Below are 21,209 nucleotides of genomic sequence, written 5' to 3' on the forward strand. Positions count from 1 at the left end.
TACTATTTAGGTTCAGAGCCATGCATCCATTGGGCTACAGCACAGTTCTCTTGAGCCTCCATGGAAACACTAAGACAGAGGTTTAATGTGCCCTCTGGCCATGGACTTGTGGGCTACTCAGTCTAGTTCATGCGTTGAGGTTCTTTCTTCAGGAGTGTGCAGGTGATCTTCTGTTTTACAGATGCCAGTACTTTCTGGGAAACATTGATGCAACCATCAGGGAACCATATGCAACGTACTGTAGGAAAGGAGGAGACTTCCCCCCCTCCCCAGTGGATATGAGTCCAAGACAACATCCCGTTCAGGCAGTAACTTCATGGTTTACGTTGTAGAGGGTTTTATTGGTATGACTGTACAGCCTGAGTTCACATTTGAAGGTCAGAAGAGATAGAATTCATTATATAAGTAGCCTGCATTGTTTATACATCTTGCATTAGTGCTGCTGTGCTGACCTTTCAGCTCTGGAACTGATACGGCCCCCAGGGTTTAAGGCAATATACTTTCTCCAAATTCAATTGTGTCTTACAAAAATATTTGCGCTAAGACAGTGCTTCCCATAGAGCCTGTGGGTAGAAGGGGAAGATCAAGGTTTTATGAAACTATGTATTTATTCCCCTTCTCCTCTCCTGAGTCCCATAGAGGACTGAGTAGGTCCCAGCTGCGTCAGAAAGGAAATCCTCTAAAATCAGAAGATGCAGAAGACAAAGGGTGGGGCAGAAAGAAGCATCGTAGCTGCTTTGGATATTTTCAGATTTCATTCTTCTGAAGACTGAAAATGGATGCTGTCAGGAAGTTTCTCTCTCCTTCACTTTTGAGTTTGTAGGTGGACAAGGAACAGATGATGGACAGCAGCAGCTCAAATGTCTGTACTAGCTAAGCCATACAGCACAGTACTGGGCACTCATCATCAGTGTTGACAGCAGCAGAGATGGGGGTGGACAAATGATTACTAGAATAGCATGTATGTCACCAGGAGGATGTAGTCCACCAAATGTGGGAGCTATTCTTGCTTTTTGAGATGCTAACCAACTCCTGACTTTTAATAGAGATTGGCTGTGCATTACCCAAGGGGTTAAGCTGTTCTGTGTTCAAGCCATCCTTTTACGCTATTGTAGGAGAGTAATATCTGCATTGCAAGGTATTTAATTTCCTTGCCTAATTAAACTAGGAGGAAAATGAGTGCTGTTGTACAAACAGTAAATTCCTCAGTGATTTACTTCATGTTAAGTAGATTTGTGTAGAAATTCTTCTTTGTTGTATGGAAACTAGATGGTTCCTATCTGCAGTGCCATCTGTCTAGACTAGCCATTCAGATCTAGCCCGTGTCAACAGAGACTGAAAGATGGCAGCTAAAATTTAATTTAGCTCTTGTTCTTTGCCTTACTTTTGCAGAATACTATCACCACTGCAGTTACTTGATGTCTTTGTTGAATGTCTCAGTGGAAAGACATGTTCTCTTGGATGATGGACTTCCGAGCCAGAGTTTATAGGCAGAGCAGGGTGGGAAATCTGTACAGTTTCTATCTCCTAGCTAAACAAGCAAACAAATAAATCAGCCTTCAACTGACAATTTACCATCTTTATGAGAAATGCACTGGATGTTTTTTAATTGTAAAAAGGATAAACTCTTTCATTCTGGAAACCATCAGAATACTTGAATAGATTACAAGCAAAGCTACATTGGGATGCTGTAATTAATTCTTATTGATATAAGAATGTATAGAGCAGACTTTCAGAATATTAATTGCCTAGTAACTTGACTGAAAGAAAAAATGCAGTCATATTGCGGAATTGTAGGGAAAGACGAGAGGCAGCACTGAGCTGAAGAAATAACCCTGTATAGACTCACGGATTCAAGAGCAGAGAAATGTTTTTAGTCTGTGACAGCATGTAGGGCACTAGAGTTCTTGTCCATGATGAGGGCGTTGCAGTAATACATGTTACTAGTTTGGTTTAACTCTTTACTAATTTTATTGAGATTCTTACTGTTCAGTCCCTGATACATGGCAGAGACAGCTTTCCTCCTGTTTTGATTTTCTTGACTAGAAATTTCTGTACTAGTTTGGGGCCTTTATTTACATAAAGATGGTCTACAGTTGCACACTCGCTTCTGCTTATAAAAGTTTTTGGGGTATATTATAGAAGTAGTAATATATACAAATGCATAGAACTTAGCCTCAAATGGGTTTATGTTTACTAAAGAAAAACAGAAAGCAAAAGTTTAATGCAGTTCGTGGGTGGGGGGAAGCAACAGGGAAGGAGTTTTGATACCTACATTGTTTTAAACATGTGCCAGAAGAGGGAGACTGTGATACATCCAAACACAGCATTACTGCTAATTAGCCAATGATGTAAAAGGAGAAATGAATGGAGTCAAAATGTGGACTGACTGTCATGCTCAGAGGAGTGTGCTGCTCCTTGAAGACCATAATTAGATGACGCTAATATGGAGTATGATACTGTTTGGGCAGATGGTCCCCATGAATTATTCCAATAAGGACTCAGTACAAAACTTCATTAGAAGGGTCCTTCCCTGAAGAACCCCTGCACCTGAAAGGCACTTGTGTGCTTGTCTGTTCCCATTCATGTCTAGATGGAGGTGATTAGATTAACCTAGTTCCAGTCAACATTGATGTAGTTGTTGTTCAGAGTTTGCTTGGTGTTGTAAAGCAATCGAATGAAGAGACTCACATTGCCTCCATCTACTAGATTAAGAAAAAAGAACATTGAATGGCAGTCTGTCAAAGACTAGCAGACCTAGAAGAATTTAAAGCATCAATTGACAAATGGGGTAAGGGAACAAAATTTGAGACCACAGTTTGTTTAAAAACTGTTGCTTTTGGTCATGGGGGTGAATGCAGCTTGCCAGAGTTATTTTTTATCTTCCAGAATCCCCCAAAACTACTGCTGCTTGACAAAATGATGATGATATGATGATTCCAGCATTTTATTGTGTCTGGCAAACATTTGTATTAGTTATACTAGTGTGCTTTAACATATTGAAAGTAATGTTCTTCAAATCAGAAGGGCGTGAGTCAGATTTCAGGATGATACATTTCACTTAGATACCATTGGGTTTTAAATGTCAGGCTTGTCTTTAATTTTCTCTTCCATATATTTGGAAGGCTTTTGGGCATTGATTTTTTTGCACAAGCACTGAACAATAAGCTGGCTGCTAGAAACTGACTATTCCTATTGTTCTTGTTCACTGACCACCAAACTCAGTATGTCATAGTTCTATGCACAGGTTAGGGTTTGATTACAATGATTTAATTTTTTCAGTTTTCCGTTCTGTCTTTAGTCTGTATTGTTTACATCAGCTGAACTGGCAAACTGCTAACAGTAAAAATACGAACTTGACTGTGTAAACAGCTCTTTAGCAATCCCAATGGATCCCAATGCTGGCATTTGACTGTTATCCCAAAGGTAACACGGGAAAAGAAGAAAAAGTGAAAAGAATAGAAAGGTCTGATCATTGGTTAATAAAAATGATACATTCATAACAACAGAGTTTAGTGTGCAGAAGAGTATAGATTTGGCTTTTGAGCTTGGACCTTTGCTCCCCTGCATCCTGTTTCTTTGTCTTTGTCTAGGATGATAATTACCCATATGCTAGGTCAGAACAAGGTATGTATTGTAAATAGAAAGAAAAAATGTATGAATATGCATAATAAGAGTTCACTATTTGTCATTTGCGCATGTGGTTGTTTGGGTTTTTTTAGATTTCTTCTGTGAGTCTATGTTCTAAAATATAAAATGAAGCACTTCCAGTCATAATTAAACAAATTAACCATAACTTTAGAATTCATCCATTCACAGAACACGTACAATCTTTTCTCATAATCTGTGTCAAGGGCTCCTTCAAGAACACCCTAGAGACCCCACATCCATTTGGCTGGATTTCCTAATGTTTATAGGTAATTCCTTTGGCCTGTATACAGTAGGTAGCAGTAAGGGATCTGTGAATGGAAGAAGAACACTTCCTCCCAGATCTGTATTTTGAATAACTTGTGATTTTTATTTTTGTTTGTTGTCCTTTAACAGCTGTTTGCTGGGTGTTGATGTGGCAAGTGAGCATATTTGACAAGCAATCTGACTCTCCTACATCTCTCTAGTAGGACAAGAAGTGATAACTTTGAGATCTTTGTCCATTGATAAACTGCATTCTTTAGGTTTTTACCTTCACATGTTATTGAGGAGTGATAGATCTTCTAAGTTTAAAGTCTGTAGAATTTAGTTGAAGGCTGTGTGGAAAACAACCTGACATGAAACCCACGTGTATATCATTGCCACAATCCTCCTTTTGCTCTGCTTCGTGTGAACTAGTAGTATCTCTACTAGTGTTAGTTTAATTGCATTGTTATAAGCCCTTGAGCTACCAAAACATTTTAGGTGAGACTTATTTGAAAGATGTAAACAAGATTTAGGCATTCAACATCTTTCTTCCCCATAAGCACCAAATGCTTAGTTTTCAGTGGAGCTAGTTTCCTGTGTCAGGTGCTTATAGATTGTAGCTGCATGGCTTACTTGGAATCTGAAAGACAGAAGAAGAAAGTCTTGAGAGGTTCAAACAAGTGTTTTTAATGACATGTTCCAAAGAGTATGTATTGTACAAAAATAGCAAGCTTGCAGATCACAAGGAAAATAGTATCTGTAGATGGATTTTCTCAGAACTGTTTCTTGTGATTATTATGTAGAAAGAGAAATGCTTCTCTGGTGTTATACAATCTAAAAAAATAGACTTTGTAACAAAATTACATCTTACATGTTTTACACTTACTTGGCAAGCAGTTCCGTTGTACGATACTTAGGAGAAAAGCGAGTCCATCTTGGATTGACACCACAAGAACAAGTTAAAAATGATAGACCATCTTTAGGACTTGTGTAATGAAGCTATACATTAGAGAAACAATGCTGACCTATCAAAAAAGTTAGAATTGCATCTTCCTTTTTAATATACCTGAAGTGTCAGCGTTGTGAACTAATTTCTTCCACAGTGTGCTGAGTGATAGTTTTCCATGTCAAAGTAAATCCTAAAAGCCAGGCCTCAAGAAGGAGTCACTGTTTTGACATATCTCTGTGCCTAGCTGCTTGAAAGAGTGCTGCAGCACACCTAACCAGTTGTGACAGAGGAAAGCTAATGTGGCATGCAATATTTGCCTTGATAGTGTGGCAAGTGTTTTCTCCTTTTATAGAATGCAAAGCTGAAGAAACACAGAAAATGACCTGCCACTAAAACCACTTTTACATGCAGAGAAGACTTGCATCTCACATTGTTATTGCCTAATACCACCACATTTAAGACATCAGTTTAGAGAAAGAAATTGAAACAACTGAGCTAAACAATAGCTCAGGTATTTGCGAAGGTAGCATAGCAAGAACATAGTGTAAGATGTTGGTTTTAGTCACGATATTGTAATGTAGTACCAGGGAATATGTATTTCAGGAATCTTACTGCATTCAGCTGGAAATACGTAATGGATTGAAGCCACATTCATTGTTGTATTATGTATATTTCTTAAGGGTCTTCAGGATGTTCAGTACAAAGTCTTTTTTTCTGATTGTTTGCAATAGTTTATGTAGAAGTTTTGGTAATCCCCAGTAAACACATAAGCATAATCTTTTCCATATGAGTTTCTCCATAACTGTAAAAGCAAACCTGGGCTTAGGTTTATCGGTCCGTTTCCAATTCACTACAATGAAAGGTTTAGTATTTGGTGGAAAGGAATTTAACTATTGTTACCTTTTAAAGATATTTGCTTTCTGCAGATTTTGTAAGAAGACATGACAAGCGTGGAGGAGAGACCCTTGGGATTGTGCTCGGGGGAGGAAAGCAGCCCATGTGAGCTCCCACCCTGTTACTCAGCACTCTCACAAGTTGTTACATGCTAATGAGGAAAAAGCTTTGCTTGGAGTTTGACCCTACCGGATAACAGAAAGTTCACTCCTCGTTCCAGCTTTCTCTGTTTCCTGTGACGTGTGGCCAGTTCTGAGGAAGCTCATATTGCAGACTTAGTATTGGCGTGATAAACGATACCTTTAGGAGCAGAGACCACAACTAAATCTATTTCCATCAGTATGACAGAGGTAGTCATATACAATAAACAGATCACATGCCTTAGCTGAGACCAAGGCGCGCGCACACAAAAAAAGCAGTACTTCCTGCTTCTCTCACTCCCTAGTAAATGTAATCTCCAATTAAGGATAGCTAAAATCAAATGTATTTACTGTAAGACGTAACAGGAAAACAGAATATAAAATATGTTAAAAAAGAACTATACTGAAATACGACATTTTGCTAAGACGACATCTTTTTTTTTTCCTCTTTTGTGACCTGTGGGGGAAAGTACATTCTAGTTTATACTCATTTATTACTATCTTGCTACAGTCATTTCCTTAGAAATAGTAAGACACTGTTTTGTTTATTTGTATGTGGTTTATTATCTAAGTTTATTTCGAACAGAGTCCTTTGATCTTTAGACATTTCATAAGATGTGAAATAAGTCTATACAGTTTCTCCATAGGATAACTCCAGCAGTATGTACCTTAAAAGTTTTCAGTGGAGCAAAAATTTGGGTTCAAAAGTAAGAGAAAACAAATGTTGGGCCTGTTCAGTGGTGATTTAAATAGTAGTTTGAGCTGTTAAGTACGTCTGAGTTGGTCAAAACCAAATGCAATAGAACTGATTTTGCATTTAATATGTGTGGACAAAGTAAGTATCCTACACGGGGAATCAAACTCAGGATCTGAAGGGAGCAGTGTTCCCTGTGAACGGGTGATGCGAACATGGAACACAAAGGGCCCAAAAATGCATAGGTGCAGCTCATCTCTTCTACCTCCTTGCCCACTGATTGTTAAATCAGCTCAAGACTGCTCATCTCACACCTAGTTTCCACTCAGTTCCTGTTCTCATTTATAGCAAAACTGATTTTAGCCCAGTTGTTTTCACAAAAGTTTCTTTCACTGGACCCTATGCTTTCAGCAAAGTGGCTCAAATTGCAGCTTCAAAATCTAAATAGTGAAATTACCATGAATAAAAGCTAAGTTGATGTCAGAAAAAGTTTGCAATTGTAATGCTTCTGAAGTGATCTCCCATGTGACCCAGGTGACTAAAATAAAAAATAGAGAAGAGTCAAATACTGACATTTCCAGGCCAAAAATTAATTCAGATGGCCAAATCTGTCAGGTGTTGTGATCACGGTGACTGTGTATGTTGTCAGCCTGAAATGGTATTTCTACCCTTAGACTGTTAAGTCTATCAGAAAATTGTGAAACAACTGGAAAGCTTTGAATAGTCCACTCCCAATTCTTACACAGTTATTTTAAGGATTTGATACCCTGGGAAATAGTGCATTGGGAAAGGTTAATAGACCATAATGTGTAATAATTTGGAACTAACATTCAGAATCGTCACCACTTTCATGCCATACAGTTAAGAGACTTTTTTTGTTACACCCTTTTCCTGAAAATACACTCCAGTCTAATTAGTGGAAAGCCATACACTCATTCTTTTAGTTGCAAGAGCAAAGGTAGTTGTCAAAGATTAAAACTAACAACAGCATTTCTATTTTAAATGGGGACTGGCTCTGAAAGCCCAGTTAATTCTTCCCACTCCTCACAATACTTGTCCTCGCCTCCCTTCTTATGTTGATTTCTGAGCTCATTGTGTATCACAGTGCTTGACTTCATTGAAGGATGGCAAAGACTCAGGCTTCTGATTTTCTGGATTCAGGGAATCTGTTTGCTGATTGCTCTGCCCTCCTGGGCCAAAATGTAGTAAATGTATTCTCGCTGGGTGTGATTTTGCAACAAAATGCTAAATTAGTGCAGTGCTCTATTCTAGTGGAATGATACTTAATATTGTTTTGTGTACTTCAGGAGAAAAATGAATTGGGAACATGCTAGCACCAAAACACAGCTGCGTTGCCCACAGTGTTTTTTAATAACGGAGCTCACTGGCATTGTCTAAGGGTCACAGCAGGCCTCACTGTGGCAGGTATTTGATGAGGCTGATATCAGAAAGTGTGGACAGTGCTATGAGAAAATGAAAACATGATTGCCAGCTTTCACTGAGCTCATTCACAACCTTTTGACTGTCAGGCATGTTTTAATGTCTTGCTCTCAAAACCTTGATTTAACACAGGAAGCAGTTGGGCACCTTAATGTTTCATAGCTTTCTATGATATTTGGAACAAGATAAATTGTGTCCGTTTAAATGAAGTTATGGTACCTTGCTTACTGGCAGCTCTAAAAGTATTTGTTTCTGCAAAATTATGAGCCCCGCTTCAGCAAAGGGTCTCTGTCCTGAGTTCATTGCAGCGCTAACTGCTGAAATTGAACACAAAGCATGCAAAATTCATAAACTCGTCTAGCTGAATGCAGTGGATTTGCAAAAGCATCTATGACTCTAAAAATGATAAGCTATTTTGATGGGACTTGGATATCTTGTTTGGATGATAGTGTTTTTTAAAAGCTTTCCGGGATTTCATCACTATAGCTGCTCTGTAACCTTCGTATTCTTTTTAACTGGTAGACTGCCGATAAAAGTGAAATCAGAATTAATTGGGTGTTTTGCCTTAAAAGTAACTCCTGAATTTTCAGAGTGGAGTTTAGAGGAGAAGTCCATTGATTCTTGCACACAATGGTGGTGATTGTGGTGGTGATATTCCTGACTTATTTAATTCTAATTTATGGGGAAAATCAGGTCTAGAGAGCTTGCTATATTTGCTGGACTTTCGAAGGTGAAGAAGCAGAAACTGATACAGCATGACAGCTCAGTGATGTGGATCGTTAGGGATGGGTGTTGATTTCATTACAACTCCTTGGTCTGCAGTGGAATTGCTCCTGACTTACACTGTGTATAAATCAGCTGAGAATTAGGCTGGAAGAACATAGGCAAGGTAAAGCTACAAGTTTTATTTGGTAATATAAGCAAGTGCAGTCTAACACAGTATTTGTAGAGAAACATTGACATGATGATGTAAGCCCTATGAGTAATGCCAGGAGCTTTACAAAGGCTTTTCTTGTTTGAAACCCCAATTTCACTACTGCCATGGAAATACTAAGATACAGATTCCAAGTAGGGGCTGAGAGGGCAAAGCATCCAAAATAATTCTGTGTTTGGTTTGTATTACTCCACATCACCATATTAAAATAAGAAGTAGAGTTTCCTAAGGAGTGTGTGGCACAACATGATAGATTTAGTGCTGTGTGTAATGAGAAATTTTTCAGGTAGGTGAATTTTAGTGACCAAAGACTGTCATGTTGACAAAAGTTATTCCATGATTTTATGACTGTTAGAACAAGTTGCTTGATAATCTTAGTCCCAGGAAAATATTTTATTAAATCTTTTGAACAAGAATTTTTAATGTAGATAGAACTGAAGAATGTTGTTTGCATTTTTATATTTTATAATTCAGAAACAGCCAGAAGGATTTTTATGACACTTGTTTGAAGTTCAGAAGAATAAAATACAGTTCTGTCAAGAACTTGACAATTCTGTCAAGAAGAGGTTTTAGCAGTAGTAGTATTTTTACAGATCTTTGAGTTGCTTGGTGCAATTTACTTAGGAAAGGAGCAGCTCTCAGGGCAGGATGTTTGTGTCAGCTAAAGAGCTGATAGTTTATTTTGGAAAAGGAGATACTATTACATAAGCACTGAGCCAGATCTTTTAATTAATTTTTAATCACAGTAAAGCCAGCGAGTATAGGTAAAATTAGGATTCCTTTATCAGTCTTGGGCCGAAACTGATGCAATTCTATCAGAATATATGCTTATGGAAGAACTTGCTTTACATAAGTAGTGTTCTTCAGCAATGCATCAGTAGGTGGGGAATGTAAGAGGGGAGGGATAGAGGCATCTTGAGGGGCAGGGAGTGGGGGGGTAGGCATCCCTCCATCAGCATCTCTTCTGGTGCAAGAGCTAGGGAGCACTGGGTGAAACTGGTAAGAGCTGAGTTCAAGACAGATTACTTTTCACAGAGCAGGCAATATACTCCTGGAAATCATTGCCACATGGTGCTGTGAATGCTCAGAGTTTAAAAGTGTGTCCCTTAGGTCAAGGGGAGATTGGGTCAGTACTTGGAAGAGAAAATCACGGTGGGTTAATAAGTAGAGGGAAATCATATTTGGCTCAGGAAATTTCTTGAGCTGAAAATAGTTGATATGCAGAGCATCGAAGGTGTTTTGCCCTATGTCTACTGTTGGGACTGGGTTGACCCAGTATATTCATTTTTATTTTCTAATGGAATTAAATGTTGTAAGGCAGTTTGGTTGCCCTGGGATTCCAGATGAGTTGGTAAGTAGTAATAGCGGCTAATGTGGGAATGCTTTCTAAGAGAGCAGTTCACGTGCTGTTACATCAGGCTGTTACAAAAAGGACATGCAACTGGAGCTGATACCAAACCCTTTCTAACAGTGGCCCTTGACTGACTTGTTGGAGGAAAAAGGAAAGCGGGTTCAGACTTACTAATATTCTTTGTTTCACGTGCTCTAACAGCAGAATTTGCCTGTCTAGTTTTACCTTCATAAAGGTGATCACTCAATCCCCAAACTAAAAAGAAGCAAAGACACTTAACAGCATTTAAATCTCAAAGAGAAGAGCAGAATTATGCCTCCTTTTGTAAGATATCATTTCAGTATCTACAGCAGTATTCTTTGACAGTCAACCAGAGATGAGTGCTAGTTGTGGATTTTCATAAACTACTATGTTTATAGTCTCCCATGGTTAAAGTTTCTTCGTGTTTTATTCAGGTGACTATGTAAATTCTGTAACTGGGCCGGTTTGCTGTGTATTTTAAGATCTGTGGCTTTTCTCATTTGCATACGTACCAGAACAAGAAGCGAAAGGTAACTTTATAGGTAGTCAATTTCTTGCTCAAGAAATTTTGGTGCAAAGTTCCACTCACAGCATTATCTTTTGAAAGACATGGTTTGTTATATATAACCATTATTGTGATTATAAATTTGCTATTATTTCTTCTTGTCTGCTATTTTTTATGGAACTGTCAGACCCCCAGATTAGAAAAGCCTATTTTGGCTAGAATCCTCCTATTAATCTTCTTTTGCTACTTGTTGTATTGTTTCTGTTAATTTATCGTGGAATTTATTGTTTGAGATCAGAAAACTTAATTTAACCTCGCACCTTTTAGTATATGTCTTTCTTGTTAAGTTTGTATTAAAAATTATTCCCTCCTTAAGGAAATGTGTGCATAAAATTATAAACATGTAAGCAATTAAAATAATTGCAGAAGTCGTTATTGTCAGTAGATGACACAAGCTCTGTGCTTTTGCATTACTGGTACAGAATTCCATTTTGGGTCTTACTGTGTCAAGGCAGAGATCTGCATTTTAATGGGGAAGGCATGAAACACAGGCCTTGTAACTGTTGGATTGTTATTTAACAAAGGGGCATTGTTCAAAGCATAGAGTGTTTTGTTTTAAAGAGCTGGTGGTAAAGTAGTGCAGGGCAGGTCTACACTTTCTGTCACTGTAAAATAGGGTATGTGGGTATATGTGTGCTTGACACATACATGCACCTCTTAAGCTTTACTGTTTTCTTCAACTGTTTGCTTTAGCGAAGCTGAATTGGACTATGGTGTGTTGAATAGAAATTGCTTCAATCCATGAGAGAAGTGGAAAACACAGCTTCTATTGCACATCAAAGTGGGCATAGAGGCAGCTAGAACGTTCTGCAGAAAGGCACCCCGGGAGCTACAATTTCATCTCTCTCAATCTCAAAATGGGAAAATGGCTTTTAATTCCCACTTCTTCTTTTAACAGTCCTCAAATTCTTCCCTGTAGGCCTCAGTCTTTGATGTCTGTCTACCCTTATCTGGATTTTACTCTTCTTTAGACTGTAATGTTTTTAGGGAAATGAGGCAGTTCCATTTTAGGGAAATGAGGCAAACCTCATCCTACATTTGCATGGCTTTGGGAATGCTGTGTTAGTCTTCCGCTTCTGGTCACCAGCTGGACAGGGAAAGCACACTGGCTGTGTGTTTTAGACTGTGCTGCATATAAGGCTCCAGTGAGCTGATGTAGATGTTTCTGTGCAGGAGTGATACTCCCATGCATATCTGTGGTTACTTCACATTGATTTTGAAGTTCTAAGTGGCCTTAATTGTAGACAAAGCAAGAGCATAGTAATGTCTGCTTTATATCACGTGGGAGATAATATTTGCAGTTTCTTTGAATGTTGAGAGAAAAAGAGATTATTGCTACTCTCTTGCTTTAACTAGGATGCCACTTTTCCTCCCAGTACACTGAATTAATATTTTGGTAAGAGGGGACTCTCGATTTTAAAGTTCTAAGTGGCCTTAATTGTAGACAAAGCAAGAGCATAGTAATGTCTGCTTTATATCACGTGGGAGATAATATTTGCAGTTTCTTTGAATGTTGAGAGAAAAAGAGATTATTGCTACTCTCTTGCTTTAACTAGGATGCCACTTTTCCTCCCAGTACACTGAATTAATATTTTGGTAAGAGGGGACTCTGAGTGTCTGATATAGCTTAATACATAGGCTGAATGCAAAGAAAATCTGATATCAGAAAAGAATGTGTACAGATTTTTGAAGTGACTTTTGTTGGTCAAAACCTGTAAAAACTAAACACAAGACATGTGCTTGACTGCAGCTCTGAGACTAGCCGCCCCAAAGAAGATACACATACCAATCTTTGCATTTGTTTCTCCTTGTTTTCCCTAATATAAAAAGTAATTCAGGATAAAAGTGCATTTTTCACAGGGAACAGAAAAATCTTAATGACAATGTGAACATTACTTTAGTGTGTCAGAATTAGCAGTCTGTGTGTGTGTATCGGAGTAATTAACGTAACCGTTAATAAACGGTCGAGAAAATAATAATGCATTGGGATAGTGGGTTATGCAGCTGCTTGTAGAAGTTACATTATGCATCACAGTACAAAAACAGTTAAAATAGCACACTGAACACTATCAGTAGTCATGACTATAGTCCATTAAATCCCTTGAATAATAATTGGACCTCTAGTCAAGAGGCACAGAAGTAAATAAGTGCATTGGTATTCTCAATTTAATATAAGCTTCAGACTCTCATAAGGCAGCTCCTCAGCTGACATAAATTGATTTCAGGGCTCCAAATCACTATCTGAGGATCTGCCCCACAGAATGTAATACAGTCAAGGGTTGTGTGCTCAGTCACAAATATTCAACATCTTTAAGCTATAATTGTTGCTTAGAGAGAGCTTTCTATTTTAGGTTTATATATTATCACTCCTTACCGTATTATCTTCCAGCTTTCAGCATAAGAATTGATAGCAATAGTAAGGTCCCTTGTGGAACCTTTATCTTTTTTCAATGAAAATCTTGATATTTCTTCTTTTTTTTTAATGTTTTATTGAAATTTCATTATTGTTTCACACTGCTAAGTGACGTTGGATTTTGAGGGGTGGAAGCACAGGTACAACAGAGACATATTGTGGCATTCGACATATTTGCATTATAAATACAAAAAGGAATTTGATTAGTTTTGGAAGGAGAGCAAACTTTGTACTTAGCATAAGCTGAGCTTCATACTTTGTTGTGCCCTACTACCCTTTTAAATGTCATCACCTTGTTGGTAATCTCTGAGAATCTTAACACTTCTAGGGAAACACATCCCAGCCTTGTCCTGAATTCCCACCTGGCACACAGTTCCTACTAATGGCAGTGGTGGCGTGCCTGGGTGCACAGAACACAGCGCCGCGTGGCCCTTCGCTTCTGGGCAACACATGGTTTTCCAATCAACCTGCAGGCCTCATTCTCTTCTACGACTGTAAAGACATTAGTGGCAAATACATGGCTTCCAGAATAAGAGTCTTTTCAGCATCTGAAAAATACATAAAGGCTGTATTGACGTTACAGGGCAGATACCCTGCAGGGTGTCCCTCAGTCTGGATTCCCAGGCAGGGTCTCTGGAAGGCCCTTCAGTGGGAAATGTGGATGTGTATGTGGGAAGGGAGCAATTGTGCTTTCCAGTAGGTCCCCTCTGTCGTCATTGACAGTGGTCTAGACAGATGCTTTCCAGAACAAAAATGGCCTCTAGAACAGCAATCTTGAAACTATTTCCTGTGTAAGCTTATTCTGTATTCTTCCAGCTTTTTAGCTATTTTAAGTTACTTTTGTGTATCTTTATCAGCTAGATTATTTTTAACACTGTTGAGGCCAGAGTTTTCATGCCTTTATTCACTGTCAGTAGTCCTTTATCTTGCAAGCTCTTGCACAGGAAAATACAGGAATATAATGCTATCTAATGAAAATAAGGCTGTTAGGAGATAGTTCCTACAGTAAACATACTCATTTTTGAACTTTGCACTAATATTATGGCCCAGCTGATTGCTAAATTCATTTTCTTTTCCTGTTGTTTAAATTGTCATTTTTATTTAAGGTCCTGATGTTATTTTCTCCTAAATTGTCTACAAAATTCAGTTCCCATTGCTGTAGGAGTGACATCGAATTCCTGCTGAAGACAGTGGAAGTACTCCTATTATCTTATTTGGTAGATGGGGGCAGAAGCAAGATTTTGCCATAGATCTTTATCAGTATGTCTCCCACAGGCAGCCTCCTGTCTTCGTTTCATAAGTTATTCCGTGTGCTTAGTTGGAGAAAAGGTAGCGACTTTGTGAGGAATGCGTGTTGGGTGGCGTATCCGCGAAGTAAACTGTCAGCATGTTAATGGCCAACACTGTTCTTACCACCCTGAGCTAGAAAAAAAAGTTGAGGTATCCAAAACCAAAGCAAAACAGCATTTTGTATTGCAGTTGTGAAATTCATGGCTGGACATAGGGAGGAGTTTGAGAACCGTTTTGTCGCGGTCTGGAACCACTAACAACCTCTCCAAGAACACAGACTGATACACGAGTCTAGTGCTAATCAGATCTCGTGTTGTAGACAGTTGTTTGCCTGCAGGAATCGAGGAAGGGAAAAACTTTTGTCTCATTTTCTCTCAATTTCTTGATTCTCCACTCATGGATGCTTAGGGAATCTAGAATGATTCAGCTGAGGCGGGGGGAATTAGTGTGGCTTACAACTAACAGCTGGGAAATAAGAATCAGGCCTATAACTGCAGATTTTGAGGAAAAAAGAGGTATGATCTGGGGAAACTTGAAAGATGCTGTGTAAGAAGGTCAAATTGTAATGGATTTGAGTTCTGATAGAAACAGCAGAACAAGTTCATACATCACCTAGCAGCACAGAGTGTTAGCATGTTATAAGTGGATTTCTGCGCTTTACTACAGCAAAATACAGCTGGCACAATTAGTTCCATGTAAAACAAAACCACATATTTTGAGCATGTTCTCTAGGCTTGTCACACGCTATTAAAATATGGGGGGTTTTTTCAGTTTTGTGCAGCATGGGACTTCTCTTCAGTCCTGGGAACAGAGTCTGCATCAAGCTGCCAATCCCACTTTAAACATGGGGCTTGGTTTCTTTCTTGGCAGCCTCTGTTCCTATATTGTTATAAAATCTACCAGGGAGGAGAGGGAGAGTATCTGCAGGGCCAGAAAGCAAAAATAACAGGTCATTTTAACTACAATGAACATGTATTTAAATAGAGCGGTATTTTACAAAAAGTTGGCTATTGCCCCAAACAGATCATTTTTGAGTCTGAAACATAGAGGAGGAGGAGTAACTAAGCAACAGATCAGCTGGTGGGACTTGGATCACCTAAGGAGGCTGATGGAAAGTCCCCAGGTGAAGAGGATGGGGATTATAAAACAAAAGTGCTTGCAGGAGGGAGATTTGGAGAGAAGAAAAGGAAACAGATTGCTTTAAAAGGGAAAACTGGTTCCCTTTTCTCAAGAAAAGCTGTGCATTGAACCTCTGACCTAACCCCAAGGAGTGCTGAAATATGGCGAGGAATTTGAAGTGTAGTGGGGCATGTGAGCATCTGTTGTTTCACAGATATCTGTATTTTTTATGCCACTGCTTTAGGTAAAGAGTCTGGACTCCTTGAACAATTTAGAGACTGTATGAGCTTTAACTTGTCCCCCTTGCACAAGGTTGGAGCTCTTCACAAATTAATGCCTAAGGAATTATGGGTCTCAGGAACCAACACTGCTTCTATAGCCCTCGTACTGCACTCCTGGGAAAGTCATAGTAATCAGTCTCTACCCAGCAAGAGCACTAGAGAAAGGAACTGGAGTTTTTGCAGACATCTAAGAAAAATTAAACCAAACAGCCTAAGCATTATAGGACACCAAAGCAGACATGTGGCTATCCAGCAGGCAGGATATAATCAAGGCCATATAGCATCTTGTGTGGATAGCTAAGAGCTCTAGCTTTCAGAAAAGGAGCAGAATTTGATTTTTTTTTTAAATACCCCACTTTTTTTATCATCTCAGAATACAAGAGGAGTAGAAAAAGCCATTTTATGTCTATATTTGCCAGAATCTTTTTCTACAGGTCTGCTATGATAAAAACACAGCAAGATGTTATCTATACTGTGAGTCTGAGTAGAAGATAACATGCTTTTCTTCACCACTGTAGAAATTGTCCAGTGCTAATTGTTGGGTTTTGAAGAGGAAGTTTAAGCGGTTGTGTTTGTGGTTGACAGGAGGTAAAAATGGCATCAGTGCTATGAGATCCACTGAAGCCAGGGCAAAACTTGTTTGCTTCAGTGGGTGTTGGGTCACGGCTTGTATATTTCTCCTCTGTCTTGGTGGGAAGTTGCCTCCCTGTGTATATACCACTGTTCATTTTGTTGGTCAAGGAAGGTCAGCTGCTACCCTTCCTTTGCATGCACAGTATTGCTCTTCTGCATCAAATTTAGTCAGTATATCAGGATGGTTCTTCTACTGCTCGCTTACTGGAGCTTCCAGAGGTTCTTCTCATTTCTGTTGTTTCCAGTTCTTTCACAAGAGTCACTGCGGTTACCTCCAGATACTCTCAATTTCTTTTTTCTTTTTGAACCCCACAAAAGAAACAAAAAAACCTTGTCTTCAGATGGGTCTGCTAAGTGTAAAAGACTGGAGATGGCTGTGCTGCTCCACTGATGGTTAAGGAATTGCTACATTTGCAAAGTACTGCTTGTAATGTAATGACTATTTACCTTCAGCCACAGATGTCATAAGTGGTTTCATAAATATCGTGTGTGTGTACATACAAAACCCTTTTTTCATATGAAGAACATTAATTTATTTGCTAAATTTGAGTTATGAGAGTTATCTCTTCTTCTGCCTGAATAGGAGGCATAATATTCTGACTATTCTGTTGAAAAGCACCATAGCTTGATTAAATGTTATTTTCTCTTTCTTTACTACTTTCTTTCTCTTTCTTTCTCACTATCCTTCTCTGTTTCTCTTTCATTTTGTCTCTTTTTGGTGACTAAGTGTAAACTGGAGATGGCTGTGCTGCTCCACTGATGGTTAAGGAATTGCTACATTTGCAAAGTACTGCTTGTAATGTAATGACTATTTACCTTCAGCCACAGATGTCATAAGTGGTTTCATAAATATCATGTGTGTGTGTACATACAAAACCCTTTTTTCATATGAAGAACATTAATTTATTTGCTAAATTTGAGTTATGAGAGTTATCTCTTCTTCTGCCTGAATAGGAGGCATAATATTCTGACTATTCTGTTGAAAAGCACCATAGCTTGATTAAATGTTATTTTCTCTTTCTTTACTACTTTCTTTCTCTTTCTTTCTCACTATCCTTCTCTGTTTCTCTTTCATTTTGTCTCTTTTTGGTGACTATATATAATTTTGTGGTACGTTCTTTGGAGGTTTGGGGAGGGTTTGCAACATTGCAACAGTTGATAAGTGACACCTTTACCTACTGTAAATAGAAGAGAATTAGGCTGCTCAAGTAATTTCTGCCTTGTAATTCAGTGAAAGCCTGTTTGCATATACACCCTACAAAGACTTGGGTGTGACTCAGGTCTTCCACAAGATGTGCTGATGTAGATGAACTTCTGTAATTATATTCTATTAATACATTCTGTGTGTTATTTTGGGGTATGTCTGAAGATGCACAGTATTTTAGGCTGTGATATCTTTATTCACGTGGATTAATTTGACAGAAAACTACAATGAAAAGCATAATGTATTTCAGAGATTGGCACCCTTGGGTACATGCTTTGTGAAACAAAAGGTTTACACAAAGAATTTCTCTGACCAGTTTTTCTTTTCTGGCTATATAGGACATTGCCTGAAAATCTACTGGGCTGGTAAACGATCTTCTGGTATGTTGATTAGATAAGAGACCTTCAAGGTACTAAACATGAGAGAAGAGAGAGCTCATTCCCTAAAATTTCCCTCTGTTGGTCTTAATAGGTTTCTCCTAGTTACTTGTTTGCTTTTTAACTCAATGGGTGCGTAGTTTGGGCGTGAGTTTTAGGATACACAATCCTGCACTGAGAACTGTGAGGACAAATTCTTTGTTTAAGCTTCCCAAGCTGTTTAGAGGCACAAGAGCCTCTCCCTGAGTCCTTTCTGTGCCAATACTTTGGGGTTCTGTAGAGCTCTAGTTTTCATGGGTTTCTATTTGTTTTTCTTATATTAACAAAAACAATTTGGATGTTGCACATTTTTTCTAAACTGGGCATTTGCATCTTAAACATTGACAGTGTTTTATTATATAAGGCAATCAAAAAGTTAAACTGGTGAAAAAAGGGAAATCTAAATGTCTTGACTGGTTGAACAGCCAAACATGTAGAGCAAAACAAAGTGAAATATAAAAATGTAAATGAAAGCTGTCCCTAAAGCTTGTAAATTGAGGACCCCATGGTTTCCAAAACTGTGCAGCTTGAAATGCACAGGAGAGAGGTATGATTTTATTATTTTTTTCCTACTTTGTCTTCTCTTACAGGAAGGGAAAATGGTGCGAGGTGTGTGTCCCTTGGGCTATGGGAGTCCAGTTCCATGATTTGCTTTCTGACAGCATGTTGGGGGGTTATGAGTCTTGTACAGATCTTGGGAAGAAGATCCCAAGCAAGAGAATCTGCTTGTATTTCAGTTCTTTTCCCCTTCCTTCCAAATGTGCCAAACCACCGCCATCATTAGTGAAATGGTTTCTAGTGAAGTGTCAAAATTTAACTTGTCTTATCTTTTTGCTGGAAAACAAAGGTAGTGTTTGTATTCTTTTGGTATTTCCATTGCATCAGTCATACAAAGCACTTGTGTGACTGCAGAATCTGCTGTGCTGAAGGGGAGGCATCCCACTTGAATTGATGGTAAAGAAATAATGAAATCAGCTGGGGTCTGCTCAGTACTCATGAGCTGGTTTTCATTTATTAAGCCTGAGCTCATCTAAAGTATAATAAACATGAGTGCAGTAGTCTGCAACCACCCTAAGGTATGAAGCATTAACAAGTTACCCATGGAACACTGAACTGCAGGCATGACCAAGTTTCAAAGCCATGTATCTTCTGTATTGATGATATATGTTCCTGTGTGGTGTTTGCTGCTTGCTATTTCAGCATGAGTTAGCTAGAGCCTGGTTCTTCACAGTGTAGTAAGTCAATGAATTCATGACTGAGGCCCAAAGGTCCTTGTTTGTCTGTCAATCTCTAGCTCTCTCTTCTGTCAGTCTATCCCATCTACCTAGCTGCTGAAGTAGAGACAGGCTGGAAATAGAGCAAAATTGCAAGTTTCATGTTAATCTATCGAGTGACTGCCTATTTTTCAGGAATGCACGGGTATTTTTAACTAGTTTGTTAAAGCCAGATATTTGGTCTTGTATATCCCTCCTGCCCCTTAGGTATGTTGTTAATTTTTGTTATTCTTGGGTTCCTCAGCACTCAACAACACAACAGTTCATCCAGCACTCATGGGGAAATGAACCTTTCAAGCATTTTGGGCGGGAATGGAAATTCCAATATGAAATACACTTGGGTTATGCTGATTTTCATATTCTTTAAACTGTAATTCCTCTGCAATAGCATTGTCTCTTCTTTATGGTGTCTGCTAAAGCTTTTGAATTGAAAAATATATTGAATTTTAAGGTTTCCTATTCACCCATTCCTCTTCAACCAGCAAAGTTATATCTCTCAATGCTCCACACTTGCTTGCTGTGACAATAAATAACTTCTCTTCAGTATTAGAGATCATTTAAAAAGTTTCCACCCTCCACAATAAATGCGATTTCTAAACTTCCTCAGCATCATATGCTGCTGTATGAAGTTTACATGTACTGAGAGTTTGTTCAGTGAAATGTGAATATCAAAGATTCGCCCATCACAGGAATTGTGTGTCAGAGTTTATACGCATTATTAGATTTCCACAAAAGGGAATTTACACTGTAACAGAGAAGCAAAAAGACAAGGCAGGACACTCAGCAGTCCATTGAAAAACAATACCAGAGTGCTATGGGCAACAGGTTATATAGTGCCATCTCTATCTTGCTTTTTTTATTCCTGCCTGCCAGGGTAACCACATTTAATAGGAAGTCAGCTGTGACAAGTGACCTTGAAGTGATAGTTGGTAGCAGTAGTCCATTTGTCTGGAACTCTTTTTTCCTCCACAGACCTATTTTTATAGCTGCATTTTATAGACCTTTAGATTCAGACATTCTTCTTACACTGCTACACATATTTAGACAAAAAATAGGCTTTAGAGTTTCATGTAAAGTATTATAGTCCCTTTGAGGTTGGCAAACATTTTACTACACATGAAGATCTGCCCCAAGAGTGTTATCCTGCATGCACATGTTGCGGCAAAATATGTGAAACGTGGCTGGCAGAGGCCCCAGGGGAAAGAATAAAACGGGTCTCCTTTTGTAACTGGCTGGTACTGTTCTTCCCATCTGCTGCTGGGGTCCTTCCAGCTCCTGAGCTCTTGTAAAGTTACCCAGTCTTTACACTCAATAGCTACTTTCTGTGTGGTGCTGGGGGGGAGAGGAGGAGGAGGAGGGGAACGAGTTAGTTAAAAATTGCTGTATGTCCTGTTAGGGAAAAACAAAAACTCTCTTAAAAAAAATAAAGTGAAAAGGTAGAATCCAATTGTGTAGTAACTCCGGTATCTCTGCTCGCTTATATTGCTTTTCTGTTATATAGTGTTGTATTATTGATAGTAGTAGCAACAAGGTATCTGAGAGAGAGAGATGGGAACAGGAAAAAAAGAATCCACTAATGTATTACATTCCGGGTTCATTAGCATCTTGTTTTACTCTAATGCAACAGGTAAGTCTGCCAAATGCAAAACTTGGCCCACTGCTCTAAATTATAAAGCTGAGTAACTAAGCTTCTGGAT

The 21,209-nt window shown here is 38.7% G+C and overlaps 1 protein-coding gene across 1 annotated transcript in view; it reads left to right on the forward strand.

The window, feature by feature from the left end:
* The window catches only part of BANK1 (B-cell scaffold protein with ankyrin repeats 1), a 246,241-nt gene that overhangs the window by 182,979 nt on the left and 42,053 nt on the right, over positions 1 to 21,209 (forward strand). The window contains exon 11 of the mRNA XM_019470552.1: positions 153 to 162. Within this exon, the coding sequence (XP_019326097.1) occupies positions 153 to 162 (10 nt within the window). The remainder of the gene's footprint in view (positions 1 to 152; positions 163 to 21,209) is intronic.

Source organism: Aptenodytes forsteri, unplaced genomic scaffold (genome assembly GCF_000699145.1).
Source record: "Aptenodytes forsteri isolate BGI_AS27 unplaced genomic scaffold, ASM69914v1 Scaffold93, whole genome shotgun sequence".
Lineage (NCBI taxonomy): Eukaryota > Metazoa > Chordata > Aves > Sphenisciformes > Spheniscidae > Aptenodytes > Aptenodytes forsteri.